This window comes from Miniopterus schreibersii, assembly GCF_964146895.1.
Source record: "Miniopterus schreibersii genome assembly, chromosome: 5".
In the NCBI taxonomy this organism is placed as follows: domain Eukaryota; kingdom Metazoa; phylum Chordata; class Mammalia; order Chiroptera; family Miniopteridae; genus Miniopterus; species Miniopterus schreibersii.
In genome coordinates this window covers 48,855,656-48,877,210 of record NC_138106.1, presented here as the reverse complement: position 1 = coordinate 48,877,210, position 21,555 = coordinate 48,855,656, and the positions used below count along the sequence as shown (strand labels likewise).

General features: G+C 39.9%; 2 protein-coding genes across 13 annotated transcripts in view; both read right to left on the bottom strand.

Annotated features, from left to right (window-relative positions):
• Nucleotides 1–3,608, bottom strand: part of GOLGB1 (golgin B1) — a 61,461-nt gene extending 57,853 nt beyond the window's left edge. For 2 of the 11 annotated variants that reach the window (XM_081139093.1, XM_081139095.1), the window contains exon 1: nucleotides 3,361–3,517. The gene's annotated coding sequence lies outside the window, so the exon portion shown is untranslated. Of the gene's footprint in view, nucleotides 1–3,360 lie in introns of all 11 variants that reach the window. The other 9 variants (XM_081139096.1, XM_081139099.1, XM_081139097.1 and 6 more) reach the window with 8 other exon arrangements.
• Nucleotides 3,609–14,751: 11,143 nt separating this feature from the next.
• The window catches only part of IQCB1 (IQ motif containing B1), a 49,985-nt gene continuing 43,181 nt past the window's right edge, over nucleotides 14,752–21,555 (bottom strand). The window contains exons 13-15 of one of the 2 annotated variants that reach the window (XM_081139100.1): nucleotides 18,353–18,484; nucleotides 16,770–16,926; nucleotides 14,752–15,717 (exon numbers count right to left, since the gene is read on the bottom strand). In XM_081139100.1, coding sequence (XP_080995226.1) covers nucleotides 15,488–15,717; nucleotides 16,770–16,926; nucleotides 18,353–18,484 — 519 coding nt within the window. In that variant the 3' untranslated portion in view covers nucleotides 14,752–15,487. The remainder of the gene's footprint in view (nucleotides 15,718–16,769; nucleotides 16,927–18,352; nucleotides 18,485–21,555) is intronic. The other variant, XM_081139101.1, reaches the window with a different exon arrangement.

The following is a 21,555-nucleotide window of genomic DNA, read 5'->3' as shown; positions in this document are numbered from 1 at the left end:
AATAAAAACTATTTTTCATGACACAAAAAACTACTATTTTCATTAAATAGAGTAAATGTTAGCTATAATTATATACACGATACTATGTACTAAGTACTGCTCCAATTGCTTTACACAGAATTTATTTACCATAATTATTTTACTCATTTTATTACTAAAACAACACCAAGTAGAAGGTACTATCAATATCCCCAGTTTTTTGTTTTTAAATATATCTTTATTGATTTCAGAGAGAGGAAGGGAGAGGGAGAGAGAGAGAAACATCAATGATGAGAGTCCTCATTGATCGGCTGCCTCCTGCACGCCCCCGACAGGGGAACGAGCCCGCAATCCTTCATGTGCCCTGATCCAGAATCGAACCTCGATCTCCTGGATCCTAGGTTGATGCTCAGCCGCTGAGCCACGCCCAGCCGGGCCCGTTTTAATATGAGTAAACTAAGGCACAGCCAGGTTAAATAATTTGCCTAGCCACAGAGCTCAACAAAGCTTAAAAAGATAATTTATTTTCTGAGTAAACTCATCATCCAACACTTGTCACTGGGGCTGAAAATTAGGCTGGTAGGCATGAGGACACTCATACACTAATACATGCTTATAGTTCCATAAGCACTTTTTTTGAGGACTACATAGACTAAAATGAAATGAATGAGAATAGTCTAGTCCCAAAGAATTCCATATTGTTTATATCATAGGCTCACACAGGGGCCCAGGATATATGTACATGGATGTTCACTATAGCAGCGCCTGTGATGGCCAATAACTGGAAATACAGTGGTACCTCGGTTTTCAAACATCTCCGTTGGCGAACATTTCGGTTTACAAACGCCGAAGTAAATGCTTCGGTTTTCAAACACGCCTCGTAAGTGAAACATGCCATGTGGCTTCCGCTGAGGGCAAGATCCTGAGGCCTAGCTGTCGGCTGTTGATCCCTTGGTTTTTGAACGTTTCAGAACTCAAATTATATTTGAAAACCAAGGTACCACTGTAATCTAAATGTCCATCAATACGGGGTAGGCTAAATACATTTTGATATTTCTACAAGGGAATGCTGTATAGCCTTTTAAAAAAAAATAAGGTAAGCCTGGGCCAGTGTGGCTCATTGGTAGAGCATCAACCTATGATCCAGATCACGGTTCCATTCCCAGTCGAGGCACATGAGCGGGTTGCTGGCTTGAGCCGGGGGTGGGGGGGCAGGAGGCAGCTGATCAATGACTCTCTCTCATCACAGATGTTTCTATAACTCTCTCCCTGTCCCTTCATCTCTCTGAAATCAATAAAAAAATATATTTTAAAAAATAACTTTATTAAAAAATGAGGTACTTTTATACTTATGGATATAAAAAATACCTAATATGTAGTATTGAGTGGCAAAAGAAAGGTGTAAAATAGCATGTATTTTATGATTCCACTTGCAGGAGAGGAAAAGGAGGGGGAAATATATATGTGCTTGAATGGAAAAAACAAATTATTTACTTACTTCAGGAAGGTGGGGAATGGGAAAAAGTATCAGTAGATAGAGATTTTTATTTTTATATCATTTTGTATTAAATTTCATTTTATGAAAGGCACATACTGCTGATTTTAAAACATTAAAAATAGAGTGTTATAGAGCCTAAGCTCCACTTATATAGTGGCTCCTAACAGTAGAGTGGTATGTAATGATCAGTGGTGAGACATTTCCCAAATAATTTATTCCTAATAGTAGTTAACCTAAAGTAGTTTATGAATGGTTTATTTCTTATAAACAACTGTAAAACCAACATCCTTCTAATTAATCCATTAATGCAAAGGGGGGAGGGAGAGGGGCCTTTAAGAGTCAAGCAGCAGAAAAAAAAATTATCTCCTACAGATGTTTATTTTTAGGAGAATCTGCATCCCAGAAGAATAGAAGTCCTCAAAAAATTTTTTACAAAGGAGATCCACTCAGTCTGGAAGTCTTGAGAAATACAAACAGCCTTCTTGAAAAATAAGGAAACACCTTTATATGGACTCCAAATTAGTTTGAGAGCATCCCAGGGAGTGGGCAAGTTTTGTTTTTCATCTTTTAAAAAATATACTTTTGCATATTTTATAATATATTTACAGTGCTATTTATCCATTAGCCACAATTAAAGATACAATATTTGGAGGACACTTATTTAAAATGTTTTACTGATAGGGGGTGCAATTAAAAATGTTTGGAAACTACTGATGTGGTCAAACAAATTTAATTCAGCAAAGAGAAAAGCACTTAATGGTCATTCCATAGTCAAGGGATGAAAAGTAAAAGCTGTTAAAAGTAAAAAATGTACAATGCCTGCAATTTTTGAGATCTCTTCAACTTTTCCCTCTATATAGTCCATGATCAAATCTTGCCATTTTCCAAAAGGACATTTCCTGGTTTTGACCATTCACAATCATCAGACCATCCAAATTTAATTAATGCTTCAGGAAAGGCCTCCAGCCTCTCCCTATAGAGTTCCCCACTGTCATCTTGCAGAGCTGCTAAGATTCTTTAAAAGCTCATAGACTTCCAACTATTTCCAAAAGTTAAAGGACTTATCTAATGATTTTAAATATCTGCCCCTCTTAAATTATCCTCTCCACACAGACCAACTGGAACTCTTTAAATAAGTCAGACAAATATACTCATTTGCCAAGGGGCTCATCCTCCCCTTCGCACTCCTACACCCCACTGGAGTTATGCAGAATAAACATCCTCCACACCACTAAATCTAGTTCTTTTTCCTCCAGTACTGTCTTCAGGAGTCCCTTTCCTCTAACAGCCTGCCCACCTATGATTGCTGGGACTTTAGTGTTGATAAGATTGCAAGAATTATCCCTCCTCTCCGCATCTCTCCAACACCACCAGGATCATCCCACAGGCCCTCATTTGCGTTCATTTCTCCAATGTTTCTGTGATCTCCGCCCTCAAGACCTCCGATTTGTTTGGGTCCCGCCTCCCCTTCCAGACACTAAGTTTGTTTAGGGCCTGAGCCAGGCAGGTGCTGCGTGCCCAGGCGGGCCTACGCAGGCCGCTCAGGGAGGAAGGCAACGCTGACAGGACTGACCCGAATGTCCTTCTCCGTCGCTCCCGGCGGAGAAACATCCCGGCGAGGGGCCGACCGCGAATGTGTGCCCGAGGCCGCGCTGGGCGACACCGAAGCCCTCCGCAGGCGCCAGCAGGCGTGTGGACGACTAGAGGTAGGCCTCGTAGGTGAAGGGAGGCGAGTGAAGGGCCGGATTCGGACTGAATCCGGGAGAGGCCGGGCGGGGAAGGGACCCGAGTGTGGCTGCTTCGGCAGCCCCGCGGGCCCTGTGGTGGGGGTTACCGTTAAAAGACTCACGGAGGGGAGGAGTTGGGGAGCGTCCCCGACTCACCTGGAAGAGGCTGCCGCCAGTGGCTTCAGCTGTCCCCCTCCCAAATTTAAGCCACGTCAGCTCGGGAATCCCGAAAGCAACACCTACCACCGCCGCGCCCCTCCATGGGACTCAACCACTCGCTGTTGGGACCGAAGATGGGACTAGGAAATAGACCAATTAGAGCTATCGGCAGAGCGTTACCAGGGAGACCAGGCACGCCTTGTTTGTAACTAACCCGTCAACAATGACGGAAACCAATCAACGTCAGGAAATGCTCTGCTTCCTCAAAGAAACAGCCAATGGACTCTAGAGAGTGGTAGAGGGGTGGAGTCAGCCGCGAGCTAGTGATCCGGAAGAAGATCTGGGTTTGAGCCGGAAATGCCGGGAGGGCGGACGTTCAGGGAAAGATCAGGTGTTTCTAGTGTCCTGTAGGTGGGCCGGGTGCGTCCCATTCCTCCGCGTCGTTGGCCGCGACTGACCCCGACTACCGCTGCCGTTATGGTGGTTGAATGAGCTGTGGAAAGAGAATGGGTGTGTGGGTTTGCTCTTAAAGTGATAAAATAATAGAGCCAGAAAGTAAGTTGTCTAATATGACCTTTTCATTTTACTTATGAAAAATGAGAACCAGAGTAAAATGACTCCCCACAAATAGCCAGTTAATGATGGAACTTGGACTAGAACGTGGCGTCTATGTGAAAGAGGATCAGAGATGTATCTAAGGGCATGAGTGAGAGAAAATAGTGAACACTCTACTAGGAAAGTGCCTCTTAGGAAGTGGCGCTTAAGCTGGGCCAAAGGTAAAATTTGAGGACTCAGGTCTTGGAATGGGAGTAAGGAGCTCCAGTAAAAAGTCACCGAAATCATGCATGCTCTCCTAAGCCCTTAAGGAAAGGGGGGAAAGTAGCCTGCTCCTGTGATTTCAGGCACTTTCTTGACAGTAACAGTATTAGTTTGAATTTATTGAGGCTTTCTGTGCGCCACTCAGCTGGTCCACTATATGCATCTTCACCTTAATGCTCAGTAAGGCCTTTGCTGGCCAGCCATCTGAAATTGTAGTCCCCTGCAATTACTGTATACTGTATGCTGTTCTTGGACCCGGCGATATAGCTGAGATCAAGAGGCAAAAATTCCTGCTTTTTTGGAACTCAATTTAAAGGGAGAGAAAATGAAGATAAATAAGTAATATAAATGGTACATGGCAAAATGCTTAGGGAAAAAATAAGTAGAGAAGGGGTATAGTACATGTAGGGGACTACAATTTTAGAAAAACAGGCCTGATGACTTGTTTCATTCTCTTGTACTCAAAACTTGGTGTACAAGGCTGCCCTCCCAGAGCCTCACATGAGTCAGGGCTTGGAAGGTCTGCAGGCTGTCAAAGAGCTTCTAGTTGAGGTCAGTAAACAATGGAATGTTGCTGAATATGAACTGCAGCTGTTTAGGGCTGAGGTACCCAGCTGACTGCATCAACAGCTGAAACTGCTCCCTGGTGTGCAGACCTCTCATGTATCCGGTCTCTCAGTGTTATATTTAAATAGTCATTAAATATAATACTCATTGATCAGTGTTCCTCTAGGGGTGAAGAAAAGCCTAAATTATGAGTTGGATTTTGTATGAAAATATCTGTATATACTTGCCCTGCAGAGCTCTGGCTTCTTACCTGTTACATCCCCTACATCAGCAAAAAACCCAGAAGAATCCAGAGTGTACCAAACACCCCATACTCAAAGCCAAAGAAAACATCATTCTTCTTAAATCCTTAGCACTCATAGGTAGTGAGTCAGAGGTATTTACTCTGGAAGTGCAGAGATACCTGTCCATGTTTTGGTGCTCATTTCTTGACTAGGGCCTGCCTGCAGAATACTGCTGTAGCAGATGGGAATTTGTGTCATATCTATCCTGAGGACTGCTGCTCTGAATTGTTTGGGGTCTGTTCTGGTGTCCCTAGGTGGCCAACATGACATGAGGTAGATTTCAGGTTATTTGTCTCCATGTAACAGTTGGTAGTCAAACTTCATACCAATTGATTCCTAGAAACAGATGTCAGAGGAGGCCTCCTACAGGAATCAGGACTACCGTTTTCCTGACTTTCCTCCTAGGAATTTGGCACTCTTGATTAGGAACTAGACCCATGAAGAGACTGGACTGGCTTTAGGAAAACTAAGACCAAGCTTGACAACTTTTGTTTCATCCTCTTGTACTCCTTAAAACTTAAAATGTTCAGCAGCCCTTGTTTACTTTCATGCCCAGCTTCAGGCTTCTGGTCTCCAAAGGTCTCTGTCTAGTCTGTCTTTGAGGATGGAAGAGATTGAGATTTGGGGATCTATTCTGTCTGCGTTATCTGCCTCCTGCTGGATAAGCTTTGGGGTGGGGAAGGTAGATGATAGGTTGAATCTTAGGAGGGCCGTGTGGATTGAGCAGATGTCCTGATTTCAGTCTTCTCAGAGGAATCAGAGATACCTGAGGGATGCAGAAGATTGCTGGTTTCTGCTCCTACTTTGATATTAAGGCCCTGTTGCCTTTCAGTTCTGGCTAAGCATCCTCAAGCAGCAGCAGTTTTCCCAAAGGTGGAAAGGGCTAAGAAGGAACCCTGGCACACAGGAGAGCTATAGAGGCTAGGCATCGTTGCCTGGGAATGACAAGGGTTGTCTCCCGCCATGGTCTGGCTAGAAGCTGCTGCTGTTGCAGCTGAGGAAGAGATCCCTGTTAAAACTTCCTCTGTGTCTTCAGGGGAGAGAAATGCTGGAGTTGTTGGACTCAAAGGCCTGGAATAGGCCAGGAGAACTGATTGAGGCTTCTTTTAACTTCAAGTCTTCCCCACAGAATCAGCAGGCTCTGCGTACTCATGGAGCATGTGGCGCCGCGCAGAAAACCTTGGAAGCCATCATAAGCCAAGGGTGGGAATGGCTCAAACAAGTGAGCTTGTTTTCCACAGGGGACGAGGCCATTGTAGAGCAGTATTCATGCCACAACTCGTACTGCTTTTACATGAATCATTACTGAGCATTTACAATATATGAGGAAGTCATATGGAAAGCAATTGTGACTTTCTCACCCTAAGGTACCCAAAGGCAAGGGTGTGAAGAATGTGAAACCAAAGAGAAGAAAACTTCTAAGAGGTATAACCATAAAGCTCTTACTCAATGTTTACTCAACAAATACTTATAAGCACAGACTATGTGCCAGGCTCTAGTGTGGCTAATTTGTAATATATATATATATTTTTATTGATTTCAGAGAGAGGGAGAGGGAGATAGAAACATCAATGATGAGAGCATCATTGATTGGCTGCCTCCTGCACGCCCCCTGCTGGGGATCAAGCCCCAAACCCACACATGTGCCCTGACCAGGAATTGAACCACGGTCTCCTGAGCCACGCAGACTGTGCTGGTGTGGCTAATTTTTTATTTAGGAGCTAAGAATAAATCCCAGGCCTCTAAGTAAGCTTTGTGATGGGGACTTCTTTAGCCCATCAATTTGAATTGTTCTTAAGTACCTTATGTGATGTGGCAGGTTCCTCTCTTGGAGAACTATCAAGTACTATAAAAGTTCCTCAGAATACATCTATAGTAAATATGTTAATATACTAGCACAATGAGAACACTAGAACTCATTATATATCAAACTGACATTTCTGATATACTTCATAGGAGCTTTTAAGGACTCTATCACTAAAGCCTACCCTCATTAATATTCCTAGCAAAAAAGCATCACCAAGATTAACAAAGTCACCCTACCACTGCTGATATAACTAATACATTTGGAGATTTGCATGTAAACCACATACTGTGGGAGTCTATGGACTTCCAAATTGTCTAAATTGTCCTATGTATGTCCTGCTCAATAAACTCCCCTTGATTTTTATCAGAAGTTTTACAAGATATCTTCTTTATTTACTACTTGAGTACTAAGCATGCTATTTAGGAAGGTGTATTCAACCTAGAGTCAAAACCAAGTTATTTTATGGGTTTTGTATAAATAACAGCAGTCAGCAGCCTCCCTTCTGATTCCTGAAATGCAACCCTCCCCTTTGTATCCTGCCTTATTCTTCTCAGCCCTCAAGATTATCAACCTTCTCACTCACTTTCCTTACGCACATTTAATTAGGCTGACAAGCACAAGAAATACAGACTGATTAATATGAATGATTTAGCTGCATAATTTATACACCTGGTAATAAAATACCTTATAGGAATCCTGTACAGACACAGGTGTTGAGTCTACTCCCTGGGACAGTCTTTTCCATTAAGATATGACTTCCTCTTTATACCTTTGTGGTGCTGAGGGCTGCACATTCTAGAAAAAGCTACCTAGAACCTTGCCTCATCTCTCTTGTCTTCTCTATGTCATATGGGAATTCCATGAAACCGATATAGTCAATCCACATGTATTCATTTTATTTTTATTAACCCTTTTATGCTCTTATTCTTGTGACTGTATTATGTGAAAATCCAGAGCACTAAAATTGCTTGGATCTCTTAATAGTAGGGCAAGCCCACTACCCCATGTGTGCTAGAAAAATCCACTCAACAAATAGTTACTAAGTGCCTCTTCATGATAAATTGGTTGGACAGATATATTTTTTTCATTAGAACACTCCCTCTTCTCCTTCAACTGGTCAATTCATTTTTCATTTCACTTCCTGAGAGGCTTCTGCTATCCATCTCCAAGACTAAGTTAGCGACTCTCATGTACACATCACTCCCTGCAAAACAATAGTCACAACACTAAATCATTTACTTGTTTAATATTTCTCTCTTCTACTGGAATGTGAGCTCCATTAGCAGAGTCTATCTTCTGCATCTAGCACAGCATCTTTTACATTATAGACAGTTGGTCAAATATTGAGAACTAAGTCATTTAACAGTTATTTAGTGTATCTAATGCATAGTAGAGGACTAAAATATATATATGTATATATAGTGCACCATCCCAGCCTTCATAAGGGCTTTCATAAAACGAATGGGCCATTTTCATGCAACCAATTAAATACTTACATAAATCCCAAGTATGAAAAGAGTGAATGATGAACCGAAATGAGTAAGTGGTGCATTTTAGGGTTGTGAGGATTAGAGATAATGACCAAAAATTAACTAGCAGAGATGACCACATATCACACAATAAATTTTAACTCTTACTTAGTAGCAGCAGTAGTATCATTAGGTTCCTGGAGTAAGGTAGGATGATTTAATGAGGGTCTGTGAATACCATATCCTAAGTTCTCAAATAGGCTAGGTAAGGGACCAGCTGTAAAAGACTAATGCTGAAATGGTCATCTTAGATCAGCAGTTCTTAAACTTTTATAAAGACAAGAGAGCCCTAGCTGGTTTGGCTTAATGGTTAGAGCATCAGCCTGTGGACTGAAGGGTCTCAGGTTTGATTCTGGTCAAGGGCACTTACCTTGGTTGCAGGCTCAATCCCTGGCCCCAGTCAGGGTTTGTGTGAGAGGCAACCAATCAACAGGAGACAGAAAATTCGACATGTCTCTACAGTATAGATGTTTCTCTCTCTCTCCCTCCCTCCCATTCACACTCTCTGAAAGCAATGGAAAAAATATCCTCGGGTGAGGATTTAAAAAAAAAACGCAAAAAACGGACAAGAGATAAGTGTTGATGAGGATGTGGAGGAAAGGGAACCCTTGTATACTGTTGGTGGGAATGTAAATTGGTACAGCCACTGTGGATGGAGCTCCTCAAAAAATTAAAAATCAAACTACCATATGATTGACTGATTTCTCCATCTGGGTAAATATCTGAAGGAAATGAAATATGTAATAGATTATTATTCAACCACAAGAAAGAAGGAAATTCTGCCATTTGTGACAATGTAGATGAACCTGGAGGACATTATGCTGGTGAAATAAGCCAGAGACTTATGACCTCACTTATATGTGGAATAAAAAATAAAAAAAAGTTAAATTCATAGAAACAGAGTGTAGAATGGTGGTTACCAGGGGCTGGGAGGTGGAGGAAATGGGGAGATGCCAGTCAAAGGGTAAAAACTTTCACTTATAAGATGAATAAATTCTGGGGATCTAATATACTGCATGGTGACTACAGTTAATAATACCGTATTATATATTTGAAATTTGCTAAGAGTAGATCCTAAGCATTCTCACCACATACACAAAAAGGTAACTATGTGAAGTGATAGATATATTAATTAACCTGATTGTGCTAATCTTTTCACAGTGTATACATATATGAAGTTGTCACATTATGTACTTTAAATACAATTTTGTCAATTACATCTCAGTAAACCTGGGGGTGGGGGAAGCCTTCAAAATTTAATCATTAAAGTTCAGCCTAGCAATTGTACATTTGGATTTCCTTTTGCCGTAATATGAAGTTGACCTCAATAGATATGGATATTCCTGAAATGAATAACAGAGTGGCTTTTCTACAGAACTTGTATTAACTACAGAATTTTCTACTTCTATTTTTAGGCACTCTTTAGGTTCATAAGAAATATTAAAAAAAGAAAAGAAAAAAAAAAAAAAAGATGGCGGCAGACTGAGTGGAAGCTACACTGACACTCTCCTGGGACCAAACTGGAATTACAACTAAAATATAGAAAAACCATCCTGAATAATCAACTGCAACTGAAGACGAGCTGGAGAGCACCATCATAACCAAGGAGGAAAAGTGGAGATTGCATAGAGACTGGTAGGAAGTGTGGAGGCGTGAGAGGGCTGGCTGGGCTCCCACAGGCAGCAGCTGAAGGTGCTGAGGCACAGCTCAGTTGTGGGGGGTTCCCACTGAGGACTCTGGGGCCTAAACCCCAGGCTGGGCTTCCCAGCCAAGAGCACCAGAACTGAGAAAGGTGCCCACATAACATCTGGCTGTGAAAAGCACCTGGGTTTCTGTCTGCCAGGGAGACATGGCTGGAAAGGCAGGCGCCCTCTTAAAGAGCCAACTTACAAAGTTTCATGTGCAGCCACTCACCTTGGGCTCTGGCAGAGGGCTGGCAGAGGGTGGGCAGAGGGGACTGGAGCTGTGTAGGGAGAATCTAGGGTTGTGGGCTCTGGAGAGGGCACCCATCTGGATTTCTGTGCCAAGTCATTCCCCCAGACTGTGGAGGACATCTTTTTCAGGCAGACAGTTTATGGCTTTTGCTTGAGGGGGGAACCAATTGCACCACCCTGCTGGAAAACCTCTCGCCCTACCCAGAAGAGTTTCTACAGCCTGAGGCTTGGTAAGAGACTGATAACAACCAGCCACTCCACCCTGTGGAGTTTCTATAGCCTGAGGCTCATTAAGAGAATCAGATTAATCAATCTACAGGCAGACGTGGACCTCAGAGTGCTTTGAGTCTTTGCCTGATCTCCTTCCGGAGTGGGGGCTTGGAAAAGCAGACTTCGGTGTGCATTTTGGTCCTGTCCAAACACACGCAGCCCCAGCAGAGGAGACGTCAAGCCGAGGGTTGTTGATAGCTCCAGAGTACCCAGGGCCTGCACCAGAGACCCTCCAAAAAGACTGAGAGTCCTAGCAGGCCTACCTAACACATAGAAACAACACAAATAGGCAGCCAAAATGGGGAGACAAAAAAAAAAACAAGCTCCAAAGGAAAGAACAAGTCTCCAGAAAAAGAACTAAATGAAATGGAGATAAGCAATCTCTCAGATACAGAGTTCAGAATACTGATTGTAAGGATGCTAACCAGCATGAAAAAAGATACGGAAACTATGAAAAATGACCAGTCAGAAATGAAGAATGACATAGCAGAAATAAAGAATATAGACAGCAGATTAGAGGAAGCTGAGGATTGGATCAGCAAATTAGAAGACAGGGTAGAAAAAATAACTCAGTGATCCAAAAAGAATAAACAATTAAAAAAGAGGAGGACAGTCTAAGGGAGCTGTGGGACGTGAAACGTAACAATATTTGCATCATAGGAGTGCCAGAAGAGGTCGAAAGTAAGCAAGGGTTAAAGAACCTGTTTGAAGAAATAATGGCAGAAAATTTCCCTAACCTGGTCAAGAAAAAAGTCACTCAGGTTCAGGAGGCACAGAGAGTCCCAAGCAAGAAGAATTCAAAGAGGCCCATGCCCAGATACATCATAATTAAAATTCCAAGAATTCAAGACAAAGAATATTAAAGGCAGCAAGAAAAAAGCAATCTGTTACTTACAAAGGAGCTCCCATAAGGTTATCAGCTGACTTCTCATCAGAAACTCTAGGGGCCAGAAGGGAATGGCATGAAGTATTCAAGGTAATACAAAACATGGATCTGAAACCAAGACTACTCTATCCAGCAAGGCTATCATTCAAAATAGATGGTGAAATAAAGAGCTTCCCAGACAAAAAAAAGGCTAAAGGAATATATCACCACCAAACCAGCATTGCAGGAAATGTGAAAGGGACTGCTGTAATTAGAAGTAGAAATAGAAGCATTTCAAGAAATGTGAAAGGGACTGCTGTAATAAGAAACAGAGAAACATAGGCATAAAGAATTAAAATGGAAATAAGGACCTAGCAATAATAACCTTAAGGACTTTAAAGGAGAGATGAACAGCAATGCAGTCACATTCGTGGACTTTAACACCCCAGTGACTTCACTGGGTAGATCTTCCAGACAAAAAAGTCAACACAGAAACAGTGACTCTAAATGGACACTACATCAGATGGATTTAATTGACATTTACAGAACATTTCACCCCAAAGAATATACATTCCTCTCAAGTGCACATGGTTCATGCTCAAAAACAGACCACATGTTAGGACACAAAACAAGTCTCTACAAGTTCAAGAAGACTGAAATCATATCAAGCATCTCAGATCACAAGGGCATGAAATTAGAAATCAACTACAGTAAAAATACTCAAAAACATTCAAACACAGAAAGAGAAAAAAACTTCCTGGAAACAAATGAAAATGAACACACAACCACCCCAAATCTATGGGACACAGCAAAACAGTTCTAAGAGGGAAGTTCATAGCACTACAGGCCTACCTCAAAAAGCAAGAAAATTTTTTAGTAAACTATCTAATCCTGAAACTTAAAGAATTAGAAAGCTCCCCTGTGAAGCCCTCCAGACCAGGGCTTTTGTTTGCTGGGAGTTTTTTTTTTTAAATCACTGCTTCGATTTCATAGTTGTTAGCCTATTCAGGTTTCTGATTCTTCCTGATTCAGTTTTACATGATCTCACTCATATGTGAAATCTAATAAACAAAATAGACTGAGGAACTAAATAGATCCAGAGACAAAGAAGCATGGGACAGACTGATGAATCAGTGGGAAGGCAGGGGTGGGGGAGTGGGTGAGGAGATATCAATTAAAGAACTTATATGCACAGACAATAGTGTAGTGAAGGCCTGGGGGAGGGGTTGGATGCAGGGTGGAGGGGATCAATGGGAAAAAAAGGGGGATATCTGTAATACTTTCAACAATAAAGATTAAAAAAACAAAAAAAAAGCCCTGGCGAGTGTGACTCAATTGGTTGAGTGTCATCCCATGCACTGAGAGGTTATAGGTTAGATTCCTGGTCAGGGCACATACCCAGGTTGCAGGCTGCATCCCAGTAGGGGGCGTGTAGGAAGCAGCAGATAGATATTGCTCCCTCTCCCTTCCTCTCTCTAAAATCACTTAAAAAAAGTTTAGAATTTGTATTTCTCATATTTGTACATTTCTCATATTATTTGTATTATAAAGTACATATAAGTGTACTTTATTCTCTATAGAAAATGAGCTCTGATGTCAGCAAGTCATCCAACAAAATTAAATTGTGACAAACTGATTAAATTATTGATAAAATCATTTTTCATGTCTTAGATTTTTTTCACTTATCTGAGGAATGCAGAATTACTGTTTTATTATATTAATATAGTAGATATAACAGTACTATAAGTCAGAAAGTATGACAGCATTGTTAGAAATTAAGAGATTATATTTCAGTATTACAGCGTGGTTGAGTTAAACTAGTCAGTTTAGCTGGGTTTGGTTTTCTTTTTATCTATAATGCATCATAGGCTTCAAGTTCCTTTCATTTTTAGCTGCTGTTACCTTGTGCTTAGAGTAGGGTCTGGAAAGCTGTTCTGTGTTCCTGCTCCACCCTCCACTTTTAGCCATCCCTGTATGCTTTTGCCACTGGGGCTGGGGTGGGGGTGGTCTTTCTCCACACATTTTTTCCCTATCCCACCAGTAAACTGCTATTGCTTATTACTTGGTGCTAGGCTAGTTTTGGGAGCATAGGTGGCCTGTTGTCCTGATCCAGCCTAAATTTTAGGCCAAGTCTCTTCTTCCTGGGGTTGGGGTGGGGCTTCCTCAGGGTTCCTACCCTTTTACCCCAATGGCAGTCAAATTGCCTCATATCTGTGGTTGGTCTTTAGCAGGAGTTTCCTCCACAACACTAGCAGGCCTTTGGTTTCTATTGGTGTAGGATTTCTGGGCCCAAGATGATTTCCTGCCCCTCCCAGGAGTGGAGGGTTTTGTTTCTATCCCTCACTTAGCAATGCTGGATTTCTACTTGTGTCTGGGTCTAGTGTTTCCTATCCTGCCCCAGGGACAGATATATTTGGTTTCTATTACTTCCTTACGTGCAATGGAATTTTGTCTTGAGTGTTGGAGATTAAGAGAGCTTGTTGCCCCTGCTCTTGCAGCTTTAAGGCTCTTAAGGCAAGGGTCTGGGAAAGCAGGTGATGCTTTGGGCATATCACCTAGTAAGTAGCAGCCTATCACTTCAGGTTTGCCTGCACCACTAAGGGCATCTCTTCAGGCCTCCTACCTGCTCCCAAAGTTTCTTGTAGTTAGTAGAGGTCTAAATTCTCCTTCTGGCTGAAACTCCTAGATATTCTACAGACATGCTACCCCATACTTGGCCTTTAAGAATTTGCTAAAATTTTAATTTCTTATTCCACCACCTTTGTCTCCTACACTCTACTAAAAATGAAACAGTTCTTTTCATAGATACTGAGACCAATCTCAATTTACTTGATTGTCTTGAGGCTTTAACTATCTGATAGGTTAAAAAAATCATTTTTGAAAATTACCTGGCATTTTTTTTGTTACTTAGAATGTAGCTTTCTACATTCTAAGTAAAACCAGAACTGTCAACTGCTTATTCACAGATGGATTCTATACATTTCTTTTCCAATTATTAATAAAAATTATATTAGGATTTTTACTAGAATTTTACTAAACTCAACTTGGGGGGAATGAACATTAAACTATTTGGTCTACCCAACCAGAAATACTGGTATTTCCACTCATTTATACAAAACACACACTCCAGGTTCCTTAGATGGAGTCCATGATTTGTTAATTGATTTTAACTTAAATTCCATATTGTTGCAAACACAAATAGTGATTTCTGCTATTAAAACACAAAGATAAAATGAAAAAAAAGAAAAAAGAGAAAAAACTAAAACTAAAAAAAAAGAAACGAACAAAAAAATAAAAATAAACACAAAGATAAGTAGGGAAATCAGATATTATTAGGTTGGAACCAAATAATCATATAGGTACCTAGGATCATAACAGAAATTAAGCATTATATTTAGCTCTGAGATTCCTAGGAGACAAGACAAATAGGGAAATAGTGGCTTATACAGTTCTCAGAAAGAACACAATTTTATCTGGAGAAATTTTTCTTGCATTGAATCCTAGGATTTTTTAATGTATTTCCTTCTAGAAATAAGATAGAAATTGAGTTCAAACAATGTTTTGTAGAAAATAGTCAAATGTCCTTCAGTTGACATTTCTTTTCCTTACCTTAACAAAGGTAAAGAGTACACTTCCTATATTAATAGAAAAATAGGAATTCTAATAATGTGAAAAATTGAAGTAACCCTGACAAGTTTTTCAGAACTGTTAAAAATATTTATTCAAAAACACCATTAACTGGAAAACAGAAACAAAAAGAGAAATACTACATTTTATAAAAGCCATAGAATGACATGCTGAGTTTAGTTCCACATAAAAGCCACACCAATTTGTGTATGTGGCCAGGGACAGACGTGTGGAAAAAAAATGAAAACAGAATTGAGATAGAGGTAGAAGATAACTCTTTGCTTACTTCCTGCAAGTCTTGTTCAGAGAGGAACCTCTGAAAAACCATGAGTTAGGAAAAGTCTAGTCTACTAGCATGCCAGAGGCAGAACCAATATCATCTCCTGAAATGTAGGATTTGTGTCATTTCTCAGAGTAACACCTTAAGGGGGTTTAGTTCCACCAATGAATAAAGTTCCTAATTCTACACTAAGCTCATCCTTTGGGACATCAATCTCATCATCTGCCTCTTCCCCAAGCTTTTTCCACCAGGGTGCTTGTACATGCTTCAGAGTAGTGAGATGGGCCTGCTTGGCCTTGGCCGCCACAGGTCTGGATCTACTTAGGAAGAGCTCAGGTTCTTTCCCTTCTGCCTCCTTCAGACTTGGTGCCTCTGTAGTAAACAGAAAATAAACAGATGAGTGGAAGAGTTCTGTACAAACAAGTAGGAACTTGGAAACTATAGAGTCAGAATTCTGTAATAGCAGGCAACGACAGGATTCTAACTGTGAATCTATTATCATTGCTAGGTCTAGATGGCATGTGACTACTCACAAGTTGTAGCTGTGGCTGGCAGCAACTGCACCCACCCCCTCATTCTGTGTTTAAAAGAATAAGATGTAGGTTTATTTAAAAGCAGGAATATTTAAAATAATAGCAGAACTCCATCCTACAGATGAAAGGCTCAGCTATAGCCACCTATTCATTCAAAAATACAAAATTTGCAAGTAATGGCATTAAATAGAGGACCCTCTCTCTGCTCCACATATACTTCAAATGATTCAGATGCTGACTGAAACACTGTGGTTTTCAGGATGGGATATCTCAGTAAGTGCACCAGTGAGGACCAGATGAATAATTTTGAGAAAGCCCTTCATTAAAAATTATATAAAATGGCACTGTAATCACTGTCATCATCTACTTCTAAAATATGATCAACAGCCCAGCTGGTGTAGTTCAGTGGCTGAATGTCGACCCATGAATCAAGAGGTCGCCAGTCTGATTTCCAGTCAGGGCACGTGCACGGGTTGCAGGCTCAATCCCCAGTAGGGGATGTGGAGGAGGCAGCTGATCAATGTTTCTATCTCTCTATCCCTCTCCCTTCCTCTCTCTAAAAATCAATAAAAAAATTAAAATATGATCAACAGCTTTTGAGACTACATAATAAAATCTGGCTAGTAAGTCTTAGCATCTTTAAAGTTAATAACTTTGTCTGAGTTGATACACATGAATGATAGGAAGGCCGGAGGAAGTAGTCAATAAGGAGGTTATGGGATCTGCATCATTTGGAAACACTGTGTGCTGGTGTGATCTACAAGTAGAAATTTCTGAGGATGGGAGATGGACTAAAAGATCACTAAATGGTGTTTTCCTTCTGAAGATTTTGGATGTCGCAAAATCTTATAAAGGTTCCTTTTAGAAAATAAAAATGGAATGAGCACATACGCATTAACTGTTCAATGTTGGTGCTGATCTGAGCCTTCAGAGCCTCCCTGTGCTGCTGGGCTCTATCTTCTAGGGCTCTGCTCATGAAGTAGTGTCGTAGTCGTTCTTGTGCTTGGGAATGGAGCTCCCTGCTGGCCACATCTGGCATCTGAGAGGCCTTGGAACAGAGCACAGAAAAAATTGTTACAGGAAGGACATATATACCAAAGTATGTTTCACTCAAACACTTAGCAGAGGCTCCAGAATGCTTAGCTGTCTCTCATCAATTGAATGTTATAACTGATATATACCTTCTACTCTTTAGCAAGCATTTAAATAGACTTTTAAACGCAGCTTTAGATGAAAATATAGGTGGGGAAGTTTGTTTTTAGTATGCTCCCATGCCTCACTTCCTCACACAGTGTGATATTCTGGGAGAAGAGGTAAGATCTAGAAACCATAGAATTATAAATGGCTTGGTAAAGACACTGCCCTCGAAGAGAACTAACAAGGCCAATCCATTTGTTCTGGACACCACCTGATAAGACTTTCTTAAATATCTTATTCCCACTCCCAAACTTTTTAAAGCCATGTTATAACTCTTCTGATTTCACAGAACAAAAGACAAAATCAGCCAAGGACCATGTTCTTTTGTCTAGTCAACTACTATAAAGTGAATTTAACTAATTAGTTAACTTTAAAGCGGGTAAAGCTTCTGATACCACAAAAATTCCAATTCCTAGAGCTTGTTCCACCTAATACCTCACTTTTCAGCCATGGAATTTTACAGTATGGCTAAAGCAGCACTTATTTTTTAAACAGGAGTATGCATGAGAATCACACATAATGCATTTTTAAAAAAGGACATTAAAGACCTAAATATAAGAGCTAAAACTATAAAACTCTTAGAAATAAATGAAGGAAAAACTTCATGAATTGGATTTTGCAATAATTTCTTGGATATGACACAGAAGTACAGGCTACAAAAGGAAAAATAGACAAACTAGACGTCACCAAAATGAAAAACTTTTGTGCATCAACGTTTTGTACTATCAACAGTGTAAAAAAAAAAAAACCCAATGAATGGGAAGAAATATTTTCAAATCATATATGTGGTAAGGAATTAATATATATATAGAGAACTCCTAAAACTCAACAACAAAAATAAAACCAACCTGATTAAAAATAGACAAAGAACCTGATTAGACATTCCTCCAAAAAAAGATACCAAAATGGCCAAAAACCACGTGAAAAGATGCTTAAAATCACTAATCATTAGGGAAATGCAAATCCAAATTCTAATACCACTTCACCCATTAGGATGTGAAAATAGCAAATGATGGTGTGGATGTGGAGACAGTCTTGCTAATGCAGTACGGAAAATAACTGACTCGAAGCAAAGTCTCCTTCCGTACTACTGACTATGCCTTCTACGGCCCATGCAATTATAAAGACGACTCCAAATCCATTAGCTCTATAGTAAAAAGCAACTGCTTTACCTTATACCATCAACATATATACATATATATTTGAGACGCTGCTTTGTTGGTGAATAACATATACTAAAATAATGTAACATTGATATAGCATAAAAGGGTACATACTGGATGTCTTCTGACATACTCATCCACTTGTTGTTTCAATTCAACTCTACGTGCATCAGTGAGTTCTCTGAGTCCTTGCCAAGGAGCAAATAGTTTCTTCTTATTACGGCATTTTGCTAGGAATTTAAGAGTCTGAAGAAAAAAAAAGATTTGTGATTTTTCTTCCCTAAGAGAACTATTTTCTTCCCAGAACGACATATGGTAGCAATAACACTGCAATAGTTGTTAACTCTGTGTATATGAGGAGAGGGATGGGACTGTGACAGGAGTGAGAGAGAACAATTAGTTTGTTTTTTTTAATCCTCATTGGAGGATATTTTTTCCATTGGTGTTCAGAGAGAGAGAGAGAGAAACATTGATGTGAGAGACACATCTACTGGTTGCCTTCCACACATGCCCTGACCGGGGCCAGGGATTGAGCCCGCAACCGAGGTACGTGGCCTTGACTGGAATCAAACCCGAGACCCTTCAATCTGTAAGCTGCACGCTCTAACCACTGAGCCAAACTGGCTAGGGCAACAATTACTTTTTAATTACATTCTTCTGTAGTGTTTTAATATTTTACAAGGATATATTCATGTATTATTTGTAAAATAAACAAAAACAAGGGAAAAAAAGGAAATAAGCATTGAGTTCTAGTTTCAATTCTAGTCCCTTATCTACTTAGTGACCCTAATTCTATTTAGTCTCCAGGATTACATAGATCAAAGAGACAATCTATAAGTAAAAGCTATGTAAATGAATGTTTGTCCTCATGTTCTTTAGCATGGAATTCTTGTAAAAAGGCAAGAAATTATTCTGCCCAGTTTTTTTTCACTCTTCTCCCTTCTTTGTAGTTTTTATTTTCACTGAAGTTCAGTTTTTAAGGCAATGATTTTCAACCTTTTTCATCTCATGGCACACATAAACTAATTACTAAAATTCTGCGTCACACCAAAAAATATATTTTTTGCTGATATGACAAAAAGTAGATATAATTTTGATTCATTTACACTGGACAGTTAGTGTTGTGCTAGCTGTTGTCATTTTTTTATTTGACAAATCTAAGGGAAAAGAGGTCAGTGCCCCTAACTCAATAGTCAGGTACTGCATGTTTTTTTGTTTGTTTTTAAAAAATATGTTTTTATTGCCCTAGCCAGTTTGGCTCAGTGTTTAGAGTGTCGGCCCGAGGACTAAAGAGTCACGGGTTCAATTCTGAAGGTCAAGGACATGTATCTCAGTTGCAGGCTCAATCCCTGGCCCTGGTCAGGGAGTGTGCAGGAGGCAACCAGTCATTGTGTCTCTCTCACATTGATGTTTCTCTTGCTCTCTCTCTCCCTTCCACTCTCTCTGAAAAGCAATAGAAAAAATATCCTTGGGTGAGGATAAAAGTGTATATATATATATATATATATATATGTTTTTATTGATTTTTAGGGGGAGAGAAAGGGAGAGGGACAGAGAGATAGAAATATCAATGAGAGAGAAAGAGTATCCTGGACGCCCCCTACTGGGGATCAAGCCCACATCCCAGGCATGTGCCCTGACTGGAAATCGAACATTTTTCTGTAAAATTGATGGATTATTTCCTTTTCTTTCTTACCAAGGTCAACTAGAGAGGCAATAGAAATACAGGGTGGGGGAAAAGTAGGTTTACAGTTGTGAGTACGCAAAACACAGAGTTTTTTCTTGTAATTATTATTTATTAATTATTCTATTATTTTTCCGTATGAACTGTAAATCTACTTTTGCCCCACCCTGTATAATGGGAGTCACACATGTAATTTTGAATTATCTAGTAGATATATTGAAAAAGTAAAAAGAAACAAGTAAAACTAATATTTTGGACAGTTATTTATACATGTAACTCAATATATGTAAAACACTAGCATTTCAACATAAAATCAATATAAAAAACTTGATAAGATATTTTATACTCTTTTTTTTTTTTCATAGTAAGTCTTCAAAATCTGGTGGGTATTTTACACGTAAAACACATTTTCATTTCAACTAGCTACATAAAAGTACTCAATAGCCACATGTGGTTACTCGCTACTGTATTGGGCAATACAAGTCCAATTAAGTGTATGTCTTAGAAATGGATGCCTCAAAAATGTGGCAAATGTATCCTTTACTAACCATTGCCCTATTCTGATTTTCTCTACTAGTTTCCTTTTTCTTTCCAGTCTGTACTGTCATTTTTCTTTCTCCTTTCCCTGTTTTAAAGTAACCCTCTTCTTTCCTTTTCTATTTTTGGCTAGCTTTGCTTTGGCTTCACTTAATTTTTTTAGAGATAGAAAGGGAGAGACAGAGAGAAACATGGATCTAAGGGGGAAACATTGATAGGCCTCCCGCACATGCCCTGACCAGGGATCGAACCCATAACCTGGGTATGTGCCCTGACCTGGAATCAAACCTGCCACCTTTTGGTCTACAGGATTGATGCTCCAACAAACTGAGCCACACGAGCCAGGGCTTCACTGTTATTTTTAGTAGTAAGCTGCAAAGACTATAAAAAAATGACTTTTTTACCAAAAAAAATCCTTTTTGATCTTACTTCAATGGAGGCTCATTATTCCTCTTTTTGAGTGGTTAAGAGATAAGGCAGATCTGACAAATATTTTTCCTCTTATGTCAAAGGAAAGCATGAAAGCCAAAACAACTTTGCTTTCACAGCCCTCAGATATTCTTCTATAATGACCCTGCTTTTTTGTCAAAGGAATGGTGGACAAATGGGGGCATCTCACTTTAGGGTAGAGGGCCCTTTTACAAAGTACTGGGCTTATCTAAATCAGGCAAGGTAGTGAGTAAACTTAGTAAGGACCTAGTTAATTCTTTGACAGGAAAGAGTTTGAAAAGGAGGTTGCCAGGAGGTAAAAGTATTAGAAAGAACCCAAGGGTCCCTCTAAAAAAATGTCTCCAACACTGACATCCATGGGTTAATTCTTAGATGGTCTTATTTAGCAGAGGGTAAATATCAGGTGTGGGCGTGATTCAGTAGAGAAAATCAGTGGTACAGGACTGTTTGAAACAGATATAACCTAAGATTAAGAGCCTGAGGAAGGAGACTGCAGACATCTCTTCCTATTTTCCTATAATTTTCTTTTTTTTGAATAGTTTTAAAAAAATCTTTGTAAAAGGTTAATCAGAGAATTCAGCAAAGAGACTGTTCAAAATCTACCACTGTGATAAAACAAAACTGACCTAACATTCAACAATAAAGT